This window comes from Protopterus annectens, chromosome 2.part0 (assembly GCF_019279795.1).
Source record: "Protopterus annectens isolate FY-2018-M chromosome 2.part0, PAN1.0, whole genome shotgun sequence".
Classification (NCBI taxonomy): Eukaryota; Metazoa; Chordata; order Ceratodontiformes; family Protopteridae; genus Protopterus; species Protopterus annectens.
In genome coordinates, this window is record NC_056728.1 from 1,938,762,083 (window position 1) to 1,938,782,267 (window position 20,185).

A 20,185-nucleotide genomic window follows, 5' to 3' on the forward strand; every position below is an offset into this window, starting at 1 on the left:
TACAGGCCATTTAAGAGCTTGTTTTATTTTAGTCATTGATGCAGAAACAGTAGTTTTAAATGATATATCCAGAAGTGCCTTAAAAGACAATACTTCATTTGCATATCTTATTTACATGTTTTGGCAAAGAATTACATACCTTACTAGCTTTATATTGGAAAAAAAAACTTCACTTTTAACTTAAATATAACAATTGGTAGTTTAACCAAAATGTTTTTTCCTGGTATTCTTGTTAATCCAGATAATCAATGCCCAACATACAACCCAAGATGTCATCACTTAAGCAGTTATAAACCAAAATTAAAATTGACCGTAGAAGTCTATTCGAAATTGAATAAAGAGATATTTTTTCAAGTCTCTTAACATAAGATCGTATTTAACTATAGGTTATAGACAAGAAATATATATCTTAATTGTAGCATATCTGATCCTAGTGGATAAAATAATATGTGTATTCTTTATAAAGTCATCATACTTCCTGGTAATATTATTATATGCATATCATCTAGTGTTGGGAAGGATTCCACTAAAATGCCCAACTCCCTCAGCTGATTTGATAAAAAATAGACATGATTATTCAAAGAATAAGGATAATGATGTTTATAGTCCCCAAACTGCAAAAATGTACTTTTATTATTATTAAATTTCATACACCTCATCTGTACACACTTGATTAAATTATAAAGGTATTTTTGAAGATGATTATGATTCACTAAGTTAGTAATAACACAACCAACTTCTATTTCATCAACAAATTTGCTGAGCCATAGAGGATCAGAAGTTAGACAGTCACATATTAATAGATCAAATATTAATGGACCCCTGTGGTATACTTTTAGAAACAATCTTAGAACTAGACCATTTGTTATCAGATCTAACTCTGCACTTTATGCTGGATAACCAATTTCTTATCCATTTTGCAAGATAGGCATTCATGTTTGACTTACATAAGATATCATCATATATAGGGAATAGAATGGAAGGCCTTTTCCTAATCTCTGTATGGTAAATCTATGCCAAGCTTTTGTTCATTGAAGTTACAACATAGTGATAAAAAGTAATCAGATAGGATATACTTAACCTACCAGAAAGAAATCACTATGAAAGGTACACATATGTTTAAAAGATAAAATACCCTGCCCATTCAAAACACTTCCCTAGAAGTCAAAAAACGCAAACAACACAATGTATACACAGAACTGAAACAACAGAAGTTTACGGACTCCACTGGGAGAAAACTAGGTTAAGGAACAAACCCAGAAGGTTGAATTGTCACATAAAATACTTTATTTGTTTAGGTCAAGCCACATATAAAACTTATTTCCTAATTTAGGCGACTCAGAATCCAACATTGTGTGCCTACTGCTTCAGCACTTCTACTCCTGAACAGAGTAATGGTCATTAAGTAGAGTCGCAAAACAGCCTCATGCCCATTTCTGCACAATGCCTGAAAATGGTCATATATGACCACTGACAGGCATTGTGCAAAAATGGGCATGAGGCTGTTTTGCGACATGCATACATACACATGTCAGCAGTACCTGTTAAAACTGGAGGTATGTGTTCCTCATGCCAAAAGCTGGTTAGGTTGCTTACTGTTATTACTAAATCTACACTTACTGAAAATGATTGGACTTCGCAATTGGCACTGATTAGATACACAATATTAGGCAAAGTGCAAGTAGAACAGTCATGTTAGGTAACATAGCTCTTTTAGATAATGCAGCTTGCACAAGTGTTAGGATATATTTTTCACCAGTCATATATAGAAAGGAAAGTCAGGTCAGTGTTAATAAAATAACTTGGGGGTAGATACCTGCATTAAAAACGGGTCCATTTTAAAAAGTGGAAATGTGTAAAATATCCAAGTCAGATCTTGTTCTGACATGTTTTTCAATAGGATGGAATCCAATTCTCAAGACAAGGGAAGAAAAATTTTGCAACAGATATATTACAATATCTGACTAACACAAGACATGATTTTTGCCAGGTCAGAAATTTAACAGCCTACAGGTAACATAAATTTGGATTATCTGTGCTGTTAATGCTTGAGGCATCACTAGTATGTTTTTTTTATTGAGAAATTTGATATTTTCACATAACATTGATGTTATTATTGTTTGGTATACATGGTTGAAGAACAAAGAATGGAAATCATTTCTCTCAAGAGTATAAATGTTTTAATGGAACAGATATTCAAAAAAAAAAACAAAAATTCACATGCAAGTGTTTGCTTTATGTTAGGAATTAAAGATTGTTATGAGACCTGCGATTATTACAAGTTTGATGATTATTATATGCTTGATGATAATAGCAATACCTTAGAACTCTTCAGCAAAAACATTATTACAGTAAAACATTATTACAGTTGTTGGTGTATATAAACCACCAAAGTCAAGTGCTAATGTCTTGTAGGAATTCATACATTTCTTGCATAAAACACGGGAAGGAAAAATAATAGCAGTTTGGAACTTAAATTTATGAGAAAGAAACTGGAATGATATCAATCCCACAACATTGAAAATGAAGTTATTTACAAGATATATTCAGGGACAACAATTGTTGCAGATTGTAAGCAAACCTACCAAATAACTGAACACATTTAACATAATTGGTATCAAGAACAGAGAAAAGGAACACTTGAGTGCACACTTCCAAAGAGCCACAAAACTTTAATAAAAGTCACCAGCCAAAACATTAAGCAGAATCACTGGTATCAAGACTGATGTGTGTTGATCATGGGATTATAAAGGTTAAAGTACTGCCAGATAATTCTGTCAAACTCAAGTCTAAACCAATGCCTAGAATATTAATAACATACTATATGGAAGCAAAACAGTCACTGTGTAAAATTAACTGGAGTGATGCATTCAGTTTAAAGACTACACAAGAAATGTGACAAGTTTTGAAAGGGAAATTGTTTGAATGCAAAACAAAACAAAAATTTTTAACATCAGGCTCTAGACACACAAGGTCAGTTGGATAAATTTCCATAATAAGAAGAAACTTAATTAAGTTGAGAGATAAACAGAATAAATGGAAATGAAGTTGAACTATACCTTTAAAAACTGAAATAAACAAACAATTGGACAGACACATCAAACATAGTGTGAGAAAAGATCAGGAAAATTTGGAAGACAGTTTATATAGAAATATTGAACATAATAGAAATCATTCTATATATATATATATATATATATATATATATATATATATATATATATATATATATATATACATAGGTCATACTAGGATTAAAGACGTACAGATCAATAAAGTTTGTATTGATTCTAAAATGTATTCTCAAGCTTTATGCTATTTAATAAATATCCTAGAATAGTGAAAGACAAAACATCAAGTAATTAATACTGAAACACATAAGACCAAAATAAATAAAATGAGAAAAGCATATTTTTTGTACCTCCTATGCTAATTACATATTCTAACTCTGAGACTGCACTACATTGGGAAAGTTTCTTTTCCTGATCCCTGCTGTTCTGCAATCTCACATAATTTTTTCCCCATTTGGTTCTGTTGTTTGGCATACTATCACTCTCAGCAGATTATAGATATATTTACAAAGTCTTATGCAAAACAGCTTGGCTCCACAAAGTGGGTGATACATTATGCTAGTAGCATCCAGATAATTTCAAACAGTGAAATTAAATTACATTATATTGAAAAAGAACTATGAAACTGGACTCAGACAAAGAGCAGGGAGGAGATGGCATTTGCAATAATGACCTGAGAGCACTTCAACATGAATTCACAGTACCAGTTATATTTGTTATTCACTAGGTCATTTAAGTACTGGCAGATTCCTCAAGACTTAAGACAGGCACGTGTTAAACCCATTTTAAGGGAAAGGAGAACAAACCAAACCAAGAGTCAAAAAGACCTGTACATTTACTTCATGTTATGGAAAATAATGAAGGTCATTTTGAATAATTCTTGTCATAACTGGAAAGGTTGGGACTTGAAATATATATTAGCATGTATAAAGACAGTGATATAACTACCTGTGATAAGATGTTCTATAATAATATAATAACAACTAAAAATGAAAACTACTTAACTTTAGCTTTTGTTAGAATCACATACACAGCACTGATCAATAAATGTGAACAACTAGGTAATAATGTAATCTTGATAAATGCATAGCTGCATGGCTTAGAAATAGGACATGGCAAGTATACAGAAACTGGACAGGAAGAATTCTAGGTTGTTGTCAGGTTGTCCCACAAGGTACTGTTCTTAGAACCATACATTTTTAGGTTGTATCTTTCAGATACAACGTTTTTCATCTTTAGGTGTTCTGTAATTTGTATGCAGATGCTTGATGTAATAGAAATGGGGAGAGATATTAAGCTCAATGAAAGAAATAGATTACAGAAAGTCAATAAAACTCTAATAGTCAGAAGTTTGATAAAACAAATGAACACAGTAATTAAAATAATCCATAGTGAATCATGTGATAAAACAGACGTAAATAAGATACACTACTATGCAGCTAAATTAATAACAGATAAAGTCTTACCACAAAAACTAAGGGTAGTAAGGAAAGGAAGGGGAGAAACTGAATACCATCAGGTATGGTACTGAGTAGAGAAAACTATAAAGCAATTAAGACAGTGTCACTGTTAGAAGAGTATAGAAGAAGGAACAGATCAACAAAAATACTCAGAAAGATAGACATGATAAAAGTAATGCACAGTATCAGATAAATATAATGTAAAAGTATTTATTGATGACCCAAAAAGTGTTATAGAGAAATGGGAAACAATGCAAAAGGAATTGAAACACCACCAAAAAAAAGAAATAGATGCAATTTGGGGAAAAATCTATGTAGATTCTGTGGAACATAACAAAGATGGTAAATGGATAGTAGAAGTGAAAGAAAGAATAAGAAGTTCAAATGTACAGGATATGAAATGGAATGAAGTAACATCCAGAGAGATTGAAATAAAGTTAGGAAAAGCCCCAAATGGAAAATCCCATGTCCATATGCAGTACCTAACCTCTGACTAAAAGTATTAACATCTTTATATGAAGATTTACCCATGAGTAAGAACTATTTATGTGAGCATATCAAACAGACACCAGCCTGGTTCACAACAGGAAAAACAATACTCCTACAACAAGCTGTCCTAAAAACAATAGACCAATAACTTGCCTTCCGACGATGTATAAACTATACACTGTAACTGATGCCGACAGCATTTATAGCCATTTAGAAGAAAACCCATTCTTGGCAATAGAACAAAAGGGTAATAAAATAATGTCATGTGGAACAAAGGATCATTCTTGTTAAATAAATTTATAATGGAGAACTGTAAAAAGGGGAAGAATCTAAGTATGGCATGGATAGACTATAACAAACATTTGACAGTGTCCCACATTCATGGATAAAAGAGTGCTTAAAAATGTATAAGATACACCCTACACTAACCGATTATATTACCTCAACCATTAAACAGTTAACCCATTATAAAGGACAGATTATTATTCAAGGGGATAAAAATTCAAACAAGGATATTCCAGGGTGACTCAATGTTACCACTTCTCTTTTGTCTTGCCCTTAATCCATTAAGTTGTCTACTTAGCAGATTAGGTCATGGCTACAATTTGGCTCCTAGAAAATGACAGTGTACAGACTTCCTTTCTTTTTTGTATATGATTTAAAACTGTATAGTTCATCAGATGAGGAATTGAAAGCACAACTGCAAGTGAATAAACTTTTTCAGATGATATAACAATGTCATTTGGTCTTGATAAATGTGCAAAAGTAACCTTTAAAGCAGGAAAGCTGCAACACCAAGAAAACGTCACTTTGGGGGCAGGAATGTGATACAAAAGAACTTGAGCAAGAGGGAGCGCATAAATATTTGGGGATTGATGTAGGATCAATAATAAAACATGAACAAATGTGAATAAAACTTAGTAAGGAATATTTTAGAAGACATAAATTAATATTGAAAACAGCACTGACATCTAGGAAAAAGTCTAATCTATAAACCATTTTGCTCTTCCTGTCCTAATTTACAGTTTTGGAGTGACTGACTGGTCCTGAAAGATGTTGGATAGGTTAGACAAGAAAACAAGAAGGATGCGTCATGTTCATCAAATAATTTATAAAATCAGTGCATACCAAGATTATATATTCCCTGTTCTGAAGGAGGCGTGTGCCTCCTCAAAACTGATTACATGTATAGATATGCAATCATGGGACTGCATACATATCTGCTGGCCTCACAAGATCCAAACATAGTGAAAGCTTTGAAAGATGAAGGGAATACGTCTAAAATGACTTCCCTGCTTAGTTTAGCAGAAGCATATTGGCATCAAGTGGGAATGAAAATCAGACCAGAAGTAGAAGAAAATCAGGCAGCAACTGAATGTGCCAAAAAAAACAAAAGAAAGTGTATAAGGTGAAGTATCAGAAGAGACGGCAAGAAGTGTGAAAAATGCATAAATATAGCTGCAAATATAGAAAACTCTTGGAACAACCTCATGTTGATAAGGATTTAATGCAGGAATGGTTAAGAAGCAATGAATTTAAACCAAAAGGTGAAAGGTTAATATTGGCAGACTAAGCTAGTGGACTACGTACATGTTGGTTTGCAAAGTCCAGTGAACATGTGGGAAAAACAGACAAATGTAGGTTTTATAAAACAGAACTGGAAGCAGTCGCATGTCTTCTTGTTGGTTGTAATATAATAATGGGAGAAGGAGGATGAACTTTAATCATACTGATGTGCAATAATAATCAGTAAGTCTAGATTTACTTCTAATAATGGCAAGCAAATCATCCAACTTTTGACATGAGAAACACAGATCACCAGTGTTATCAAGTGTTGCCTACAAATTTGCATAGCATTTATTACACTACAAAATTATATTTGTGTTTGAACATAATCCTTAATGGCATACTCATTTAAGGAATCCATATTCAACTGCAAATGAATAAAAAATTCTAAAAGAAAAGCATAATTAAAATCAGTTACCACAACAATCAAAGAGAACTTAAATTAACTTCTATGAAACAAAATCACACATACAGTATACAGCTAAATACTAAAATGAGTACAGTAAAGTTGTTCGTCTAATTGTACAAATTCTGAAAGTCAGACTAAAGCCGGAATTCCTTTACGTCACACGTGAATACATGCAGTAACTTTGGCTCACTATTGCTTGCTGTCACACCTCTTTTTAACAGTAAAGATGAATAAATCACAAACCAATACAGGATTGTTTAGATAAGCTCTGGACTGTCCTCTCTGCAGTCTATGTGACTATATAGCTGACTAGGTTTCTTAGGGTGGCTAATTTGCCTGTCTAAATCCTATCCCTTTCTAACAACATTGAAAATTAAATGTAAAACAACAAAAAATCAAAGGAAATATTCATGTCTAGAAGCTAGCCCTTCCTTCCTACTAACAGTGAAAAACAGTGGTAAGAAATAAAATATAAATTCAAATAAAATTTCTCTTGCCAGGCAACTCTACAGTCAATCACAAACTAAGACAGGATTGTTTACATAAGCTTTGGATTGTCCTCTGCAGTCTGTGTGAATTTATAGCTGACAAGGCCTGTTGGGATGGCTAGAATTTGCCTGTCTAAAACTTATCCCTTTCTTAGAAGAAGCAATGAAAGTATAGGTAAAACAGTAAAATATATAAATTAAAGTAAATCTTCTAGTCTGCAAGCTGTCTCTTCCTTCCTGCAGACAGTAATGAAAATACAATATAAATTCATATAAAAGCTTCTCTTACCAAGTTACTGCACAGTCAATCACAAACCAGTACAGGATTGTTTATATAAGCTTGTCAGTCTGTCAGTGTGGTCAGTAAAAATATAAAGATGATAAGAAGTTTGGACAACTACTACAGTAGTCTGCTCATCCTTCAGAAGTTGTTTCTTTGTTATTCTTCTCATAGTTCTTTCTGTCTTGTGAATGACAAGCATCTTTATTATCTCTTTTAATGCCATTTTTGAAATGGTATGCATTTTCAGCATCATCTTCACAGTGTATTGTCTGTATCTATGCTATTTTTTAACAAGCATTCTTATTTTGCTTTAATGTGTTTTGTTTCTCATCTTGTTACACTCTCGTGTCTACAAATTAACTGTCATGCAGTCAATGACAAAAAAATCAAACTAAACTTGACTTTGCTCTGCTTTCCATGCATTTCTTTACTTGATCTTATATCAGTTGTACTGAAGAACCTTGCAGAGCATAAATGTATGTCTCATTATAATATAATAATATTTTTTGCTGTAATTCTTAATGTACTGAGCACATATGTATGAGCCAGCAGCAGGGATTTCAGCCCACATGCAGAAACATTCTTATTTCTATCCCTCAAGTCTGTAAAAACACAACACTAAACTAATTCTAGCCCTTCCAGCCTCTAAAGAAACATTTATCAATTTTTCTTTCTATGTGATATGTCCCCACTACCCCCCCCCCCAATCTCTCTGTGAGTCAAAATTAGCTGACTCAATCACTTAAAGCCCTCAGACATTCCACTGCCATTAGGCAGAAACATTCTGGTTTCTACCGTTAAAGTCTATAAAACACTCCACACTTAATTGTATTTCTAGTCCTTCCAGTCTCTAAAGAAACATTTACCCATCTTTTTTTATTTATTCTATGTGATTTATCTCCACTGCCCTCCCAGTCTGTCTCTGAGTTAACAATAGCTGATTCACTAGCAGCCATGAGACAAGGTAATTTCTTAGGGCATGCAACTGATAAAATTAAAAGGGCTGTCACTACTTTTTTAAAGAAAAGAACACAAGAAGGGCTAACATTTTAGATGTGACTTCAGAGCAACTGATAGTTTGTTTTAATTGCACATACCTTGCTTGGTTCTCTATCTGCATAGTCAACTTCCTTTTCTGCAACAATCTAGTTCCCTGCTCTCTGCAGCTCTAAGGCCTGTTGTCTTTTCCCATTGTTTTTTGCTCAATTATCACACCTGTTACAACTCTCCTTGAATTGGACCAAACATTAACTCACAAATAATGACCTTGTAATTAACTTTGAGTGTACAAGCGTGCCTGTATCACTGATTGCTTTTGTTGGTTTCTTCTGATCCTTCATCCTTCTCAGCTCTGCTCACTCCACTCCTCTACCCTACCCCCAATTCCACCCACCCTTAGTGCCTCCACACTTATAACCCCAAAAGTACACACCTCCTCTAGCATTCAGCCTGTCTGAACAGTCAACACCCACATTCTTATCCACTAACCCCACCTGCTTCCACTATCCAGGACCCTCCCCTTACCTACAGGCTTACCTTCCCTCCGTCCCCATTTTTACTACAAAAGACCACACACCACTTTACCTTCTGCTAATTCCTTATCATCTATGCACATCCCCACTGCATCCTGCAACCTTACACTGCCATGCAGATTAAGCCTACACATACTCTACCTTTAATATGTCTACCTTTCCTCATCTACAGTCTACTGCATCTTACCAGACTACTTGACATTTCTTACTCACCTCTCTATCATACAACTTCAATATATGCCTTAAAAGAATCTCGCCTCTCAACTTATATGTCTCCTCACCTCTGTTACTACAATGACTGTCTCCTCTTTACTAGAAAGATTCTTCGTGATATCTGTAATATAGTCCCAGTCCCAATCACAATCCATACCTCACCAGCTACCCTGATCTCAACTCCTAGTAAAATTAATCTAAAGATATTGCCTCCTTCCTACTCCAGCTAATCTCCATCCTCCTCTCTGGTGACATACATCCTAATCCTGGACCCTCAGGCAACCATGCTTCCAACCCTACCTTGTTTCCTTACCCTCTCACCATAAATCTCTCTTCTTTGCTACCATTAACACCCAAAGTTTATGCAATAAAGTTCCTACCCTTCATGCCTGGCATTCCATTACCACCCTGATGTTCTCACAGAAACATGGCTACAACCCCACATAATGACTCCAACATTATCCCTCCCAACTACAACATCATAAGAAATGACAGAACTCTAAAGAAAGGTGGTGGAGTAGCCCTATTGTTCTCTTCCTCCCTAACAGTGACACCCTATACCAAGCCTATACCCCAATTCACAACAGCTGAATTAACCATGGCCCTCCTAAAAATTAATAACCATAAAAACATATATATATATATATATATATATATATATATATATATATATATAGCTGCCTTATGTATTCCACCATTAAATACCATCCCCGTTCTTGAAGATGTCCTCCCTTGATTCTCATCCAATATAAACAATGAAACTAAAGTCCTAAGTGATGTAAATATAAACTGGATTTTTATTCAAACAACTACATTACTTCAGAATTTAAACCTATATAACTTCACCAAAATAATTACCTCTCCTACCAGATTCAATAAAGACAACAACTTCGGTAGTATTCTGGACTGGATATTAGATTCTCACTCCAACTCCATTTCTGACAAAGGCATCCTACCCAACTTCCTCAGCGATCATCTTCCTGCCTTTGCTCATTGCTCACCATCCTCCCCCCATCATCACCACAATTACATCACAGCTCATACCCTAAAAAACTTCAACCTTCAAGCTTTCCTGACTCAATAAAACATATTAATTTGAACCCTATAGAAACCCTCCCTCTTTTCGATGCAGTACTACATTCAATAACCTACTAGATAGCTTTGCTCCCCCAGAACTAAAAGCATCAAAACCAAATCCACCCTGTGGCTAACTAAAGCAAGTATTACATTCATGCATTTCTGAGACAAATCATGGAAGCATTACCAAAAATCTAAAACACCTAACACCCTTACTGAATATAAACAACTTCATAATAAAATGAAAAAACAAATTGCTTCAGACTGAGAGTCCTACTACTCCAAGCTTCAAAACAATCATAGATCCAACCCCCCAAAATTTTGAAACAGTATATCTGCTCTCCTCTCTCCTGGCAAAAAAGACAATCCCTTGCCCTGACTCTAATTCTCCAGATCACATCTTAGCTACCAAATTCATCTCCTTCTTTATTGATTCAATAGCCAAGCTCACCACATCATTCTCCATTAACACTTATACTCCACCCTCCTCCAACACCTTCAACTCTAGTCCCACTGACATCACTACTCATCTCCACCCCTTTACCATACAACCCGTATCTTTACACACCATAAAAAAACTTTGACTAAAACTACAATCATGCTCTCATGCCTCAGACAACCTTCCATATAACTTTCTCAAGCTAGTTGCCGATGACATTGCTCTACCTATTACCATACTTATCGACCATTTAATCCAAAAATCCCATGTACCCCTCCCCTGGAAGAAAGCGTTCATCATTCATCTCCTCAAAGGATGAAACACTATTGAAATCTCCAACTTTCATCCTATAGCCAACCTGTCCCCTATCTCAAAAGTCCTTGAAAAATACATACACCTGTAACTCTTTCCCTACTTTCTACACAATCAACTTCTTTCCCCTACTCAACATGGATTTAGACCTGGACATATTACTACCACTGCCCTTTTTCCCTTCCTTGACATCAACAACTGCGCTCGAGATTCTGGCAACATTGTATCTACCCATCTCCTAGACTTATCAAAGGCCTTCGATACAGTTTCCCACAACCTTCTCTTGTCCAAGCTCTCTCTTCTCAGTCTCTCCCCCTCTATTAACTGGTTTTCCAGTTACCTCTCTAATAGACAACAAGCTGTCAAGTGGAACAATAGTACCTCTTCCTTCCTTCACACTCCAACAGGAGTTCCACAAGCTCAATACTGGGTCCCTTATTTTTTAACATCTTTATTAATAATTTTCATCAGAGTATTCCTAACACCAAACGTATACAATACGCGGACAATTCCACCATAATTTGCTATATTCAATCTCTCCCCAAACTCATGCAACTAACACAAGATGCCTTTTCTTGTATCAAGTCTTGGATGCTGAATAATCACCTTGCTCTCAATGCATCCAAAACAAAATCATGATCTTTACCCCATCTAAAAATATCTCTATTGATAAAAATTCCTTCCCCATAGTTAGAATAAGATTCCCATTGAAATTGTCTCCCATACAAAACTTCTAGATGTTATCATTGAACATTTAATTTGACATTCATATACAAACAAGTATTAAGAAAACACACCAAAAGCATGCAATGCTGTATCATCACAGCCATCATCTCAGTCCCTCATCCAAACATATACTCTTAATTTCCTATCTCATCCCCTCTCTCTTGTATGGAGCCCCTCTCCTCACCAACCTTCAATCCTCCCTAAAGTCAAAACTGTCATCCTGCTACAATAAAATCTCTATGTTTGTTACTATGACCAAATCCTCCTCCCACCACTGTGATGCACTCCACTCCTTGAACTGGTTGGAACTCCCCCACTATATCTCTTACATTCAACTGTTAACTGCTCACAAACTCATGTTCAGACCCACTAACTGCCCTTCCCTCTCCTCTATACTTACCTTGCATCATCCTGACAGAATACTTCAGTACAGTGATCAGAACCTCATCAAAGTGTAAAACCCTTATGTATGCCAGGGCAATTTCTCCTGTCTTTCTCCCTTGCTCGACTATGAAATTCACACCCCCACATTTGAATCACCCAAAACCACTCCACCTTCAAGACCATGCTTCATTCCCATCTCTCTTCTCACTGGGAAAGCTCCCCACCTGACTCCATCTATTTCATTTCTGCTCCCCCATCCTTTTTTTTCCTTTTTCAAAACTCAACCTACTGACTCCATTCATTTCATTTCCACTCCCTCCCACTTTTTTTCCTTTCTCATAACTCAACCTATTCACCTCTTACTGTTCTACTATCCTATAATTCTTCCTACCTCTCACCTTATAAAACTCTAATTGCATATATGCCTGCACTCTACATTTTACTTATGTACTCCAAAATACTTGTGTTTTAATTTTATTCAATGCTTTGTTACAACAGCTTGCTCAAATGTTATTATTCTGTCTTACATGTTACTGTGTTTTAGTAGTTTTTGAAAATTCTGTTGTACTTGTTAACTTTGTTGATATTAGCTTTGTAATATGTGTATATAGAGCTTTTCTCCCGGACATCCATTGAAAATGGGCTCATTCTTGGCCCAATGGGCTTTCCCGGTTAACAAACTGCAAATAAGTAACTGCAAGGTTATTTCTTAGGTATTCCCATGGATATTTTAGTTAATTATCTTTCGCTTTTCTGCTGTGTTTATTATCCAACACCTCAGCCAACAGAAAGCCAGTTTCCCTAAAAATAAGCATCACATAGCCAATTATTTCCTTTACTATAGCCTCAGCTGTAAGACATGTTCCTGTTCTTAGTGCAGCACCATCTCCTACAGAACTTGCTTCTGACTGGTTAGGATTTGATGTACTGTGTTCATTCACTGTGAGGATAGGTATTTTGTCATCTACTTGCTATTCCTGCATAGCCTAAAGACTGCTTTAGCTACTCATGCCATACTGGTATAATATTTAACAACCTAAATCATATTTATGCCACTGCCCTCCAAACTTTTCATAATGAAATTTTTTTTTACAGTTTATTGGCCATGTTTCTTTCAGAGTTATAACTTCTCAGAAAATGTACTCTGCCTAATCATTCAGCTGTCTGTGTTTTTACAGGTAAATCACAGCAGTGACATTGTTTCTATTACCACTGCCCATACTTTGCAATGTGGAACTTTTTTATGGACAGATTAAGTTTTCCTTTCACTACTGTCCCTTCCTGGCCAGTGCCATTAATAAACTTACTATGTGTTCGGAAGCAAAGCTACTTTTATCGGTTTCAGTCAGTTTTTTCTGTTGTCTCCCTTCCCCTTACTTTTCCAGAGATCTATTCATGTTTTTGCTTAGACACAAGGGATGCTGACAGATTGTGTGCAGAGATTTTTCCTAATGCATTAATGACTTGAGAGAACAAATTGTAAAGATAAAGCAGGCTGATGATTTGAACATGTCTGTATATGAATAAAATAATTAAAAAAAACTAAAATGAATTGCTATTACTTTAAAGCTTTTTGCTACCTGACATATTACAAAATGTCTAGTATTCAGGAAACTTGCTTCAGAGTTTTTTATTAATGGAAACCTCCTCAGTTTTGCTAAAGAGTAAACTGCAGAATGGATTGCATATATAATATGTGCTTGGTACATATCTTACATATCTTAAATCAATGACTAGATTTCAGAAGTGAAATTAATATGGAACAATAACCATATTCTGTAATTAAGAGCTTTAGTTCTGAACACTGCTATCACTTATTTTATGATCATAAGATTGTCGCTAATTACAGTTTAACATCTGAAAACATGCAACTCATCTTTCACTATACTTCTTCATGTTTTAATCAGATCCAAGTGGTGAATTTTGCAACAGAACACAACTGGGACTCCCTTGACATTTACGATGGTGGAGATATGACCATGCCAAGGATAGGTAGCTTCTCAGGTAAGAATAAATCTTGCTACTTTACCTTGAATTAGATTTTTGAAAATATTGGAAAATAAACCACAACAATAGAATACATGTCTCTTATAAGAAAACATTGCTCACTATTCTTTCCTGATATTAGTTTCTAATAATTGCAATGTTGCATGCTGTGGATTTTTTTCTGGAAAGTACTGCAAAGGTGTTTATAACTGAGGAGGGGACATTTGCTGTGTATAGACATGATAAAATACTTTTAATAAGCTAAACTTTCATGCATTTGACAGTAAATTTAATTGTCCTTTTTATTTTCTGGTCTTGCTTGACCCCTTTTTTCCTTATTACTTCTAGCTCTGTAATTTCTTTCACATATCTGTCCTACTGATATACAAACTTCCTTACTCACCTTGGTCAACATACTTTTACTAATTATTTTTTTAACAAGCTCCTTCTCCACCACTCCTTGGTTCAACCAGCCACATTCATCCTTGCTATGCTTGGGCTCACTCTGCTCCCCTATCTTATCCCCATTCCCACCCCCCTTTCCTGTAAATTATATCTATCCAAATCACTCCTTCTCAACAATAAGCCAATTACAGGCTTCCCCACCATGACACACCATCCACCAGTCCTCTTGCTTTTACTTTCTATCAAATTAATACAACTTTTTCCACTACCCCCCTGATACAAATCTACTCCCAGGCAATCCATACATCTCCCCTTATACACATAGTTCCATCCTTCTCTGTTTCCCACAATGTAGTTCACCTTCACTATGACCTGTCAGTACCACATTACCTTTACTCTCTCTCTCTCTCCTCTTTCTAACTTATCATTGCACATCCTATCACACATACCATATCACTAATTATCACTGTCCCACACTTCCTACACATCTTATCCACCATAACTCCTCCACTTTTCCCATCTCAGCACATCTCTTCTACAGCTCTAACTCCCAAGTCTACACTTACAAGTACATCTAAACACACATCTTCCTGCACTCACTTACAAATATCACAGGCTTTTAACTAAAATCAAATACATCCTACTCCATTCTCTGACTCACATCAAAAAAAAAAAAAAAAAAACTTCCCAATACTGCCTAATAACCAACTTCAATCTCAGAAGCATCACTAACAAAATAATGTGACTTCCACGCTGCCCTCACCCTTTACTCTCCAGACATAGTTGTTATAAATGAGACTTGGTTAAAGCTCCGTATCAAAGACAGATTCTAACCAAAGGCTAGAGCATTATTAGACAAGACAGTCTGAACAAATGTGGTGGAAGAATTTTTATCGTGTTTAAAAACTCCCTCCAACTTGTCCAGCTGTCCAGACCTCACCTGGACATGCCCAACTGTTTAATAATAGCCACTTACCTGCTAATCAACTTCCACAAATCTCTAATCATCATCGCTACCTATATACCCCAGGGTGCAATCTCCCCAGCAAGGAAAACTACTCTCCTGGGCTTCCACTTATTTTAGTCAAGAAACAATAATACTAGGAGTCTTCAGCCTAGACTGGCTTTCCTGTTCTTCCAAAAACCCCTCCAACTTTATTAACATTTACATTTTCTCACAAAACATTAACTCTCCCACATTATTGATAAACACACTAAAAATAATCAATTTTGGATTAGATACTTGCAAACAGACCTAACCGAAATTATCAAGCTAGCTGCCTTCCAGACATACTTAGTGACCACTCCCCCACCTTTCTACTTAGGAAATGGCTTCAAACAACCAATAACATCATATTTAAGAGCATCCACAGTAAAAAGAACTTCTCCTCTACTAGTCAACACATTGCTACAGCAATGTGATTGGTCACCAGTAAAAAAACCTCCAATTAGACCTTGCTGTTCAATACCTTAATAGAAAATTAATTCAAACACTTGACAACCTTTCTCCCACTATAAAAATCCATGTCAGGATCAAACAATTCCCTTGGTTATCTAATGACACTAAACTAACACTTAGACAGTGAGATAGGGATTGATTGCAATATCAAAGATTCAAAAACAAAGATAACCTAATCTCATATCAGCAGCTGAGAAGCCTAGCCAAAAAACAAATTAAATATGACAAAAAATGTACTTCCAAACATGTTAACAAATAACCCACCAAAATGTTGGCAAAGTATCAACTATCTCCTCTACCCTGGCATACCCTCTTCCCCTGCCATTCATCCACCAAAAATACCTCAGACTGCATAGTGTCTCAATTTAATACTCACTTTATCAACTCTATAAATTCCTTCACAAACCCCAACAACAAACTATCCCTTTCAGTCTCCACTTCTACAGAACCAAACATAACTCCATTCTCATTCAACCCCATTCATATCACCTACATAAAAAGGCTTATAAACAAACTAAAGCCCTGTACCTTTGCAGCAGATCAGCTCCCCAGTGAATTTCTAAAACTAGCTGCTCCCTCCATCTCTTATCCTATATCTATCTTAATAAATAATTCTGTCTCTGAACAATATGTACCACTCCTCTGGAAAATATCTCATCTCACTCCCCTACAGAAAGGTCGCCCCTGTACAGACTTGTCAAACTACTGCCGAATATCTATTCTTTCCCCTTTCCAAAATCATAGAAAAATGTAGTCATCAACAATTACTTGACCATCTCCTTAGCAACAAACACGTATACAACTCGCAGCATGGTTTCGGACTGAAACATAGTACTACTACCACACTCATTAGCTTCACTAACACTGTAAACCATCTCAAAAATTACAGTCAACTTGTCGCATCGGTCTTACTCGATATGCCTCAATGTAGCATCCCTTACTTGGTTTCACAGCTGTCTATCCAGCAGGCAGCAGTCCACTAGATGGGAAAACGTACTGTCTCCCCCACCCATACCTGTGGATCTATCCTCGGACCCCTGCTCTTTATTATATTTACTAATGAACTTATTTCCAGCACCCAACTATCCACTATTGCTCAGTATGTTGATGATGCCTCTCTTATCTGCTCTGCCCCCTCACTCCAAGAACTACAAGTAAAAACACAAGAATTTCTCCAAGACATAGAAAAATATATAACCAACCATCACCTCATTCTCAACCCCACTAAAACTAAGTTTATGGTCTTCAACAACAATAGAAATAAAAATAAGCAAACCTCTCTCTCCATCTACTCCTCCAGTGGTACACGAATCGAATTAGTAAGTCAAACTAAACTCCTTGGTGTAACAATAGATGCACGCTTAAAATTTGACAAACATATAGCAATCACAATTAAAAAAGTTCACATTAAACTTTGCTTAATGTATAAAGCCAGACCTCTCTTAACTAACTATGCTAGATTTTCTTCAGCCAGATCCCTCCTGCTTACCATCCACCTCTATTGCTCACATATCTTCACCAACCTGCGTAAGACTGACTTAAACAACCTTGAGAGCTGCTATAACAAAATAGCCAATTTTACCATTAACCAGCCCCACAAAACCCACCACTGTATTGCACTCAACTGGCTTGAACTTCCCAACCTTATAACTCTTAGCCAACTCACCAATATCATCCACAAACATTATCACTGCCATGCTGTCTCCAAGTTAGCTGAACCTGATACCAACCCCAGGTCCCTAAAATTATCAGACAAGCTACTCCTAAAATTAAAAAAGCCCAAAAACTACTATGGTGACAGTCTGTATTCAAATAAAATATCCAAATCCTCGAACCTGCTCCCGAGCAAATACTTAATAACCCTGACAGTCGAAATTCAAATTCTCCTAAAAGAACACCTTAATAACCACTGACTATGCTCCTGCACTCACCCATGGCTAACCCCTCTAACCTGACTGACCCACATACTGACATAAGTCCCACTCTTATACGTCACCACTGTTGCTCTAACTTTCTATGTGAAATCTTACTTTATATTATATTCCTACCTGTACTTCCTAACAAAAAAGAATATTATTATCTTGCAATTATATTGCCTATGCTCATTGAGAATGTGTTTTCCAGGGTCTATATTATATCATCGAATGCTTAAAAAAGCGAACGCTGATTGATCGACCAAATTAAAGTGAAAGCTTACAATCTCGAACTGTCAGATCAGTCATTTTTTTCCCAGGGAAAAAAATAGCTGATCCAAAACACATACACACAACACAAGCACACCAAACAAACAGAAATCCACACACATACACCTAACATCTGATACCTAACCCTACACTATACTATGCACACACCACTAACTACTCACTTACCTTAACTCAAACCCTAACCCTCATGTCCACTCAATCGCACACACACCTAACCTGAGCCCTAACCCTAACTCACCTAAATCACCCTAACACTCACATCCACACAATCGCACACTTACCTGAATCCGGCCGGTAACTTTCCACCATAACACTGAAAATACCAAAGCAACAGAAATGGACAACCAAATTCTTTCCCTAGGAAAAAATTCGAGTTTCTGCTGCTTCGATATTTTGCAGTTTCGCGAAAATAAGCTCGATCAATCAGCGTTCGCTTTTTTAAGTGTTTGAGGATATAATATAGACCCGTTTTTCACTATCATATATGTAACTTGTTTATTTTTTTATATTTTCTGTGCTCATTGAATATCTGTTTTCCACTGTCATGTATGTAACTTGCTTATCTTTTTACCATCACTATGTTATTGTCTAATACTTGTCTTGGAGCTTTTCTCCTCAGGGTTTCCTCTCAGTACTGGCCCTTGGCCCATTTGCACACTACCCGGTAAACAAATGTAAATAAATAAATAAAGATGTATTCAAGGGTTATGGGCACTGTGAACTAACATCGGGTGGTACTGTGCCTGGGCAATTTTTTTTTTTTTGGGCTAGGCTTGTAAAGGCTCCAGGGCCATTAGCCTGAAGATAAATAAAATTATTGAGCTGTATGTTGGATTTAGCTTGGCCTTGATATCAGTTGCTACTAATTTGCTTACGATTGAGGTATGGTTAAAGAACAAACACATTTGATATTATGAAGAGGAATAATCTGAAATCTGTAATAAGCAGCAATGTTTTTTGTGTATAGAAGTAAAGTAAAATATTATTGTTAATTGTAATATGGCACTTTTATATGCAGATGTTTTGACGGATTTTTGACATAACAACTACTAATTGAGTCGATCCTGAGACTGATGGCTTCTAAGCTGTGGCGTCTCAATAATGTTTGCATCGATCTGATGCCTGCAATAATGTTTTCTATGTGGTTGATTTCTCTCTTTAGACAAACCAACACTATTTATATAGTGTACAAGCCTCAATTCTTATTACCACTGCATGCTGCCCAGTTATTGTGCATTACAAGCATCACCTCATGGCATTACTTGAGATCCTTGACCAATCATGGCAGAAGTACCTCATCGCCAGATTAAACTACCAGTAACTGTGCTAAACATCGAATGTGCATGAGCACCTCTGTTAGTCGCCATGAGTCTCCATGCACAGACTGGAAAGCTTTGTTGACAATGTTGATATAATGTGCAGCAATATAGATGCAAAGAAATATTTGACTAAGTGTGGAATAGAGGTTTCATTGTAAGAAAAGAAGCCACAGGGACAGGCAGAAGAGTGCAAAAGAAGCTGCCCAACAAAGCAGGGCTGCAAAACACAGTGGAGAAGGTGAAATGACAATAGTGAAACATATAATAATGAGAAAAATAGACATTAGAGGTGATCACACCAGTCTTGTTAATATTAGTGTGTGATGAGTGGAATATTATGTAACATTAATGTCATTAAAAATG

General features: G+C 35.9%; 1 protein-coding gene across 1 annotated transcript in view; it reads left to right on the plus strand.

Annotated features, from left to right (window-relative positions):
* Nucleotides 1–20,185, plus strand: part of LOC122792903 (CUB and sushi domain-containing protein 1-like) — a 4,548,980-nt gene that overhangs the window by 1,692,517 nt on the left and 2,836,278 nt on the right. Inside the window, exon 25 of the mRNA XM_044060461.1 lies at nt 14,357–14,453. Within this exon, the coding sequence (XP_043916396.1) occupies nt 14,357–14,453 (97 nt within the window). The remainder of the gene's footprint in view (nt 1–14,356; nt 14,454–20,185) is intronic.